The 9,917-nt window shown below is 31.2% G+C and overlaps 1 protein-coding gene across 1 annotated transcript; it reads left to right on the plus strand.

The window, feature by feature from the left end:
• Positions 1–5,740: 5,740 nt before the first annotated feature.
• On the plus strand, positions 5,741–9,242 carry LOC114261912 (Plant invertase/pectin methylesterase inhibitor superfamily). Its single transcript, XM_028202238.2, has 2 exons — positions 5,741–6,894; positions 8,326–9,242. The coding sequence occupies exons 1-2, from the start codon at positions 5,922–5,924 to the stop codon at positions 9,033–9,035; spliced, it is 1,683 nt and encodes a 560-aa protein (XP_028058039.2). The 5' UTR covers positions 5,741–5,921; the 3' UTR covers positions 9,036–9,242.
• The last annotated feature ends 675 nt before the right edge of the window (positions 9,243–9,917 follow it).

Raw genomic sequence — 9,917 nt, forward strand, 5'->3', positions numbered from 1 at the left:
ATTGGAAGTACCTCCAATCCTATACCTGAGCCAGTAATATCTAGAAAAGATAATAATCATAAGTATCCAATAGCTCAAAATGATATGTATTTAGATTTGTCTCATGCTCCATTTAAGGATCAAGAACAAGAAATTGATGACTGGGCACAATCCTTGTCCATCATTATTACCAATTATAAAAATAGTTGGTCAAAAAAAAAATTCTTTGATTATATTGCAGTAACTCTTCAGGGAGATGTGTTGCAATGGTTAAGACAGTGAGAAAAATCTGAAATTGGAAAAAGTCAAACAATATTCTGTTAAATAAAGTTTTTGGATATTTTCCAATCTCTCTCTCCGACGATCTTCATCTCAATAATCATCTTCAAATTCAAAATCTTCAATTTCTTTAAGATATCAAATCTGGTATGATTGGAAAAAATATTCTCGTTCCCACCAACCAACAATGCTAGAGATCCAAAAAGTAAAATATTTGTTCCATCGGAAGCCTTTTACTATCTATGAGAGCATTGCTTTGATAATCATTGGATAATCTATCCGTTAGATTGGATCTAAAATTTAAAAAATAACTTGATTAGTTATTCCCCAATCTATGTCTTTAAAAAACCACATGTCATGGTTTGACATGATGGTAATTTTGAGAATTCCATCTTTCAAATTTAATTTATCATATGATCGTTCTAAAATTTATCTAATCTTATCATGATAGTTTTCAACTCGATTTTTGATTTACATAAAAATTTCTTTTGGAAGCAAAGTTCTTGCTTTTTCAAAAGACAAATTCTTTTTATTTGTTCAAAAACTGGATCAGAAAACTCATCTGATATGAGGTTTGATAGTTGAAGAAAATTGTTTATTTTTTCAAAATTAAAATCTTCATTCAAATTCATTTGTTTAAGAATATTGAAATAAAGATTTTGCAAGTCTTTTAATTTAGCTGTTTGCTCAGCTAATTTGTTGGCCAGAACTCTCATGTGTTTTCGAAATTTCACTTTGTTGTCTACAATATGAGTTTTCCAAACTCTATTGAGCTATGTATAAATTTCTCTAGATATACCAGTATTGAAAAAATCTTTTATCTCAGATTCATCTGGTTTAAATGTCTAAATATTAGTTGGAACTGGGTTAGTTCTCATTTGATTCTTTTGATAAATAAGCATAGCTGGTGCACTGTAAAAAACTTTTTTTTAGCTTTGGTAATGCTATCATATGATTTATGAATGGCTCTTGGAAATCCACAAACTTATTGATTGGCTTTATTCCAGTTTGTGTAAATTCCAGGTTATTTTCCTGAGAATACAACATAAACTCTTTCTTGTTTGGGGATTACTTTTTTAGCAATTGTCACCCAATCTCTTTGAGCGGGTTATTTACCCTTATCCATTGTTTTCCTCTTGGTCTAGAAGTCTCCTGCAAAAATCAAAATTACTTGTTTAGTAATTTAATTTTCTGAAACAATTTTTACTAAGAAAATCTGCAAGAAAATTGTTAGTACCTTTAAGATGTTCTACCTCAAAAGTATATTCAGAAATTTTATTATACTAGGCTAATCGTCTTCCTTGCTCAATAGGTTTTTTATTGATTAAGAAATCTCTAACTGCCTTATTATCAGTGCGTACAATAAAATTTTCTGGAGTTAAATAAATATGAAAACTTTTTATTGCCAATTTTATTGCAAGTAATTCTTTTTCAAAAATAATATATTTTTGGTTTATTTGGTTTAAATGTTCTAGAATTATATCCACAAATTAATTCTTCTTTTGTAATTTTATGGGTATTGAATTTTTTTCTTGGTTTAATCCCATTTTCTGATAAAGGTATCTTTTTATCATGCCATAAATTACTGGGTATAGCTTCAAGAACACATCCCCAGTATGCTTCTGAGACATTTGTTTCTAAAATTAAATTATCACCTGTTTTCGGAAGATAAACCTCTGGTAAAGTTTTAACATTTTCTTTAATTTGTTTAATTAAAGCAACATCTTCTGCTGTCCATTCAAAAATAACATTTTTCCTTAATTTGGTTAACCAAGGAATTTCTATTTTTGAAAGATTTTGGATAAAATTTTGTCTATAATTTAAAATGCCTAATAAATTCTATAATTGTGTTATATTTTCAAAAGTATCAGGGAAATCTCGTACTTTGGACAAAATATGTTCTTGTAATTTTAAACCTTTCTGGTCTAAAATTATTCCCAAAAATTCAATTGATTCTTTTTCTAGTTCAATTTTTTTTGGAGACAAAATAATTTCATATTTTTGGAATTTTTCACAATGTAATTTTAATGTTTCTTATGCTCCTCCTTAGTTTTAGAGAAGATAAGTATATCATCAATATAAACTACATAACAATCTTCAAGATCTTTAAAAATTGTATCCATCCACTGTTGAAATACCTGTGGTGCTATGTTTAACCCAAAAGGCATAACATTGTAGTGGTAATGTCCTCTAGGTATACTGAAAGCTGTTAATTTTTTTGACTCTCCAGTCAATTTAATTTGCCAAAATTCACTTTTACAATCAAATTTACTAAAGATTTTGGATCATTTGGTTAAGTTAATCAAAACATCTTTTCATGGAATAAAATGTCCATCAAATTCTAAATTTTCATTTAGCCGTTTATAGTTGACTACTATTCGGGCTTTTCTTTTTTTAATTTCAGTATGGTTTCTTACCATAAAAGCTGGGCTAGAGTGAGGGCTTTTAGTTTCTTCAATTAACTTTTTCTCTAAAAGTTCCTGGAGTTGAATATCAAATTCATCTGTATCTTGTCTAATATAGATCATTGGTTTTACTCTAATGATAACATTAGGGTCTTTTAATTTTAAACTATAATAACGTAGACTACGTTGCCATAGTTTTAATGGATGTTCGCTAAAATTTTCTTTCAAAATTTTATAAATCCAATGTGATTCATCAATAGTTTTGATGATGGGAGTTAAATCACCACGCGACACGGGCGCAAACTCTTTATCACAAATATATTTATGTTGCTCTAATAAGGGAATATGAATTAAGACATTGTTTATGCTTAATGAAATGACTTTTTTCTGTATTTGCATTGGAAGGTATTTATATATAAAATTGTTTCCAAGAAGGAAATCTCCATGCATATACGGAAAACATAAAATTTTTGGTATAATGAACTTGCAAGCATTTAACCAAATAACTATATTTTTAGCCTTGAATTGTATGGAAGTATGGTTGCCATAAATTCTAGTAACCAAAATTGGTTGTTTTATTAATGTCCATTTTTCTTTTGATATGGCATTTCATTTACATGAGCTAACTGTAGCTCCTGTATCTATGAGAACACTGAGGCTATAGGATTTATAACCTACAAAATTAAATGTTCCCAATACATATGTATATTTTTTTTTTCCTTGGCTAGGAGAAAAAATAATACTATCATTTTTTGTTTGAAAATGATACATATATGCAAACTTAATATATTCAAGTTGTTTTCTTGTTCGTGGAAAAATAGGAATCTGAACATTGTTTGAAGTAATAGATTCTTGATTAGAATTATTACTTGATTCTCCAATGCTTAATTTTGAAAATGATTTGTTAGGAAAATCTTTTTCAAATACAGAAGTTGATCTTTTAATTTTTAGAACTGTATTTTCAATATATAATTTTTTTCCTGATGCTTGCATTTGTAATTGTGCAGGATTTTTTTTTTTGTTTTAGAAGATTCTCCTTGTCCCACTAGGTCATGGATTAACATTGTCAAGGGACTTCTAAATCGCTCAAATTCATTAGACGAGGTTGTACTACCGTGTCAAATGGTCTTGGTTCAAAAATTTCAACGATTTTATTATCGTTTGATTTTGTCTTTATTTCAGGAAATTTGGTTAATTCGTGAATTGTTTTCTGACGAATAGCCAAATTATGAGAATTTGATTTCATTCATAATCCTTGTGTTTTAATTCATATTCTGACTGTATATTCAAGATTAGGATCATTTATGGAAATAAAGAAAATTGGTCTAATATTAAACCAAATTACTTCATTAGCCAAATTAGACTGAATTCCTCTAATGATTGCTTTCATTGTGTCGGAAAATCTTTTGTCAAAAATTACTACCAAAATAGGAGTATCTATCCCTTGGCGAAATAAGGCTGTTATGGTTACTTGAATTAATCCAATATGGATATATTGAATTTCAGGATATTTCTTTTTCCATCTTGCAACATTTTTCTAATAAAAACAAGGAATATCAATATTTCCTTCTTTTGACCATTTTGCTTGAGTGTTACTATTGTATTGTTCAAACACTCTTGCTGAAAAGAAGTTGAATTTTGAAAATTTATAAATTTCTACAACAACAACTTCTTGTATTTTTTCGAATTTTGTTAATTATTCATCAGTAAAAGTTTTTTCTTCTCCGATTACATCTCCAAGTCGAATTGCCTGTAATTCTTCTTGAGGTATACTATCTGATTCTTGATATATTTCTTGAATATTATTAGTCATCATGAAGATTAGTTCTTCATCTGAACTTTCTTCATCACTAGAAATTTCGTATAAGATTTCTTCTTCATCGGAAATTTCTTCGCCATATATTATTTCAAAATCTTGTTCTTCAAGAATCTTATTTTCTTTGCAATTTTCTCCCTTTTTGGGCATTCTAGTACATAGTGACCTTCTTCGTTACAAATGTAACATTTACAAGTTTTTTTTTTTTGAAACACTTGTTGATTTCTTTTTTCGAAAATAGTTTTTCTTTTTTCAAAAAGTTTTGTTCTTTTTCCAAGGTTTCCATTTATATTTTCTGAAATTTTTGGAAAATCCTTTTCATTTAGGAAATGTATTACAATCAATTTTCTAATTTTCTTTTAAAATTTTATCACAATATTTTTGACCGTATTGTGAGTTAAAAATTTGATTTTTTATTTGTTTTTTCGCCTTTGTTTTTAGACACCGATCTGCTATTGATCTTAGAATATAATTAATGCAAAAATCAAGATTATCATGTTTTTTCTTCCCCATTTTTTTTTGACAAAATCAGGATATGTTTTAATACATAACTCATCACATGGATTAGGGAGTTTATGGAAAAATTGATCTAGCTAGGGTTGATTTGCTGGTGAATCAATAAGATAATAACATTATTTAAAAGTTTGAGCATAATCTTCAAAAAGATAAATATTACATAATTCTAATTTAGTCAAAATATAATTTGTATCTATTTGCAAATTAATATCTCCTGTAAAATCATATAATTTTTTTTTTAATGATGTTCTTTTAAGATTATGATGTTCCCGTAAAACTTACGAATTCACTTTAATAATTCAAATCATTTATTTCTAGATTATAATATATATTATTTATAAAAAAAATTAAATTAATTAAATAATCACAATTATATTAGTTTACGTCATTAATTTGTGAAAAATGAACGATGACCATTATTTCAAAGTTAGACCGTCAGTCTTTAGAGGATAAATATAATAAAAATTAGCTTTATTTTTTTATTATTTACAATCAATAATTTATATATTGTGATTTAAAAAGGAAAAGAATTCAGATTATTGAGGGAAGAGAGTTTACCTGCAGATCATGCAATGCAACATCAATAATGTTAGAAATTATGAAAAATATATTATGAAATTTATTAGGAAAATTTTTTATTTTTTAATTAATGTATGATATTTTGTTATATAAATAATTTAAAAATAAAAAAATTTTCATAATTATTTTCATAATATTTTTCTCATAATTCCTTATTAATGTTCCCAAAGATATTTAAGAACAGTCCACGTTAGCTTCAAATATGCAGCATTCGAGGACAGCTATACTTTCCCTTTCCGCTTCTCATCCACCAGTTTCCAAACACAGAAATTTTTTTTCATAATCCCTAACATTTTTTATCCATGTCCTGACTCCCCAGTTTCACTGTCACCTCACCTCCCTCCCTCATGGCTTCCTCCATTCTGAATTCGTTCTTACTACTCTTCTTCTTACTCTCTCTGCTCTTCTTCTCCACAACATGGGCTCTCGACTCTTCTTCTTTTTCTTCCACTACTACCACTTCTCTAGATTCCCATCTCTCTTCTATAAGATCTGTCTGCAAATCCACACCATACCCAGACGTCTGTTTCGACTCACTCAAGCTCTCCATTTCAATAAACATAAGTCCCAACATCCTCTCCTATCTCCTTCAGTCCCTTCAAACAGCCTTATCCGAAGCTGGAAAGCTGTCCAATCTATTTTCCCAAGTGGGACCCTCCAACATCATCGAGAAACAGAGGGGAGCCGTCCAGGACTGCAAGGACCTCCACCAAATAACAGTGTCCTGTCTGCAGAAATCAGTGTCCAGAGTCAACTCAGCTAACACCCAAAAACTAGCCGATGCGAGGACCTTCCTCAGCGCAGCCCTCACCAACAAGAACACTTGCTTAGAAGGCCTTGATTTCGCATCGGGTCCTCTGAAACCGACCCTGGTGAACTCTATAATCACCACTTACAAGCAAGTCAGCAATTCTCTCTCAATTCTCTCTGGTTCCAATTTTGAACCACCGGCCGCATTGAATGGCCATAACAAGCGCCGCCGTCTCATGGGCATGGGTTTTCCGGAATGGGGGATTTCAGGGAAGGACCGCCGCATCTTGCAGAGTTCCGGCGACGCATATGATCCGAGCCAGGTGCTCACGGTGGCCGCGGATGGAAGTGGAAACTTTACGACAGTCACTGATGCTGTTAATTTCGCGCCAAACAACAGTGATGTGAGAATAATTATATATGTGAGAGAAGGGGTTTATGAGGAGAATGTGGAGATACCAAATAACAAGCCCAACATTGTGATGTTTGGAGATGGAAGCGATGTTACTGTAATTACGGGCAACAGAAGCGTGGTGGATGGTTGGACTACTTTCAGATCAGCCACTGTTGGTAAAGTTCCAACCTTTCTACAAAATGGAAATGGAATCTACTTTCATTTTTGTATTGGTACAACCTTTCATTTCTATTTCTACGGAACTTTAATATAGGCTCAAATGAACACAGCCGTATTGAATAGGCTGGAATTCAGGTCGGTAAGACTTGGTTCGAATTCGTTTATTTATTTATTTTTTAATTTAAACGTTAAAATTCTAATAAATAAGTTAGAATATATTAAAGTTTAGCTTGTTAGGTGGCTTGCTTAACATTTATTATTTATATATTAAAAATATAAAAATATGTATAAAATAAGATAATTATGTTATTTATAATATTTAAAAAATATAAATGTAACTAATAGATAACCGAAAATAATACATTTATATAATAGTTCTGATAGATATTATAATTTTAATAAAGTATTGATTTTTTTATAGTATATTTAAATATATTTTATATATAATTTTATAATTAAAATTTTAATTGTAATTTTAATTTAATACGCAAGTATGAATTTATAATTTTTTTTAGCTCATTAAAACTTGTAATTAGGTTCTAGTTCGAGTCAAGTCTAAGTCAAATCAGTTCGAGCTCAGTTCGTTAAATTTCTATTGAACTCGAGTTTAAGCTCAAGCTCAAGCTCAAGTTCAAACTCATTAAACTACTAATAAATAAACTCAAAGATATTAAAACTTGGTTCGGCTCATTTTACGGCTCTACTATAATACCATTATTGAGGGGCCAAAAAAGGACCTACGATAGAAAAAAGAAATTAGGAAAAATTACATGTGAGGTTTAATTAGAAAATTTATGATTTTAATAATTAAAATTTATAAGCTTTATCATGGATCTGAATTTTTCTTAAACCAATAAACTGAATTATTATTTCCCAAAAAATTTAATACTCTAATAACGAATGATTTATTTTTTATTTTTTAAATCTAATTAATCTAACCATTTTTCAAATTGAACTCTTGTTTCTAACGCACGACATTAAAAAGAGAACGGCCACGTTTGGTAGAGTTGTGTGAAAGTGATTATAACTTATAGCCTAACAACTTATAGCTTATAGCTGTGAACATAAGCTGATTTTTGACTTATAAATTAAGTTTCACCTCCCCACTCAAAGAATAAGTTGATTTTTGACGTACAAAAAAGGTATAAGTTGTATTGTTAAGCTGAACTAAACACATCAAAATAGCTTAAATTAAGTTAAAAATTGAAAGTTGAAATAAGCTGAAAATAAACCCTACCAAACAGGGCCAATATAAATGTTTGGGAAAAAACTCGTCTTTCCACTGCTTGGAAGGAACAAAGTAACGCCGGATAATACTCTGCCCAACTAGTGTTCTTTTGTTCATGCAATGCAGCAAAGTTTGTTTCTCAATTAAACTAAAATTTGAAGTTATTCTTGTTTGCCTCCCTTCCCAATTCTAATGTCAGCTGTCTCCGGGGATGGGTTTCTGGCAAGTGACATAACTTTCGAGAACAGGGCTGGACCCGAGAAGTACCAAGCAGTTGCACTGCGCATCAATGCGGACTTAGCAGCAGTGTACAGGTGCACCATAATCGGTTACCAAGACACACTCTACGTCCATTCCTTCAGACAATTTTATAGAGAATGCGACATTTATGGGACCATTGATTTCATATTCGGTAACGCAGCCGTTGTTTTCCAGGCATCCAACATAGTATCAAGAAAGCCCATGCCAGGGCAGTTCACAGTGATCACTGCCCAGTCCAGGGACATTCCAGACGAGAACACTGGGATATCCATACAGAACTGTTCCATTTTGGCTGCAGAGGACTTGAACAACATGAATAATTCCAGCAGCAGCAAGATCAAGAGCTATCTGGGGAGGCCGTGGAAGGTGTACGCTCAAACGGTGTATATTGAATCGTACATTGACGAATTCATCGATCCGGCGGGGTGGACGGAGTGGCCTTCTAGTGATCCTCAAGGAGGCTTGGACAGTTTGTACTATGGAGAATATGAGAATAGTGGGCCGGGTTCGGGGACTGAGAATCGAGTCAGTTGGGCAGGGTACCACGTAATGGATTACTATGATGCCTCTAATTTCACAGTGTCTGAGTTTATAACTGGAGATGAATGGCTGGATTCTACTTCCTTCCCATATGATGATGGGCTTTAATCTAATACTATATAATAATGTCTTTTTTTTTTTTTTTTTTAATTCATAATGTGTTTGTCACTGTTGGTAATTCGATGAGTACAGTAAAATGTACGTACCTGATAGTCACGAAAAAAATTAAAAGAGAGAAGTTATGAGATGATTGAAGGATTGAACAAGTGTTTAATGTTAGTCCAAAAAAAAAAAAAAACCAAGTCTTTAATGTAATTTATGCTTTATGACTGATGCATGCTTTATAATTGTCGGTGGTGGGATAATCAACCAACCAAGCTTGTCCCCAGTCAATTTTTTGGACAAAATGAATAGGAGCGTTTTTGTCGGTGTGGGTCCACTCGTATTCCATATGATAATTGAACAAAATTAAATTAATTACACAATAAGAATTACTTAATTGGCTCATATTTTGATTAATTTTATTTTTTTATATAGCGTGATGATTGTTTTGCATCAGTTCTATTGAAGAGCTTGACATCATGGCTTTGCAAGTAGCAGCCTCTCATCCCTCACCATGGTCAATCTAGCTACTGTTGCCGGGTGAAACATTTCACTTGAGCATTGAAGTTGGCACTTGAGTATTCACTATGATTGATGATTATTAGAGAAATTTTCGAAGTAGTCAGATTTGTTGTCTAAACTTGGATTTTGTTCACATGGACGGTGAGTTTGTTGAGAATTGAGTAAAATTAGAAGCAGTTCACTCTGATAGCTATCAACAAATGAGTATAGACGGCCATGATCCCATCAAGCTTCTGTTATGCTACAATGGCCCAAACTCAGCTCATTTGTAGAGTGATACTTAACTTTAGTGATTCTATGACAATCAAATGGGTAATCGATTCAATTACCACATGGGAGTATAACTTTTTCACAAATCTCATTACA

Source organism: Camellia sinensis, chromosome 4 (genome assembly GCF_055761805.1).
Source record: "Camellia sinensis isolate YWXY chromosome 4, ASM5576180v1, whole genome shotgun sequence".
Lineage (NCBI taxonomy): Eukaryota > Viridiplantae > Streptophyta > Magnoliopsida > Ericales > Theaceae > Camellia > Camellia sinensis.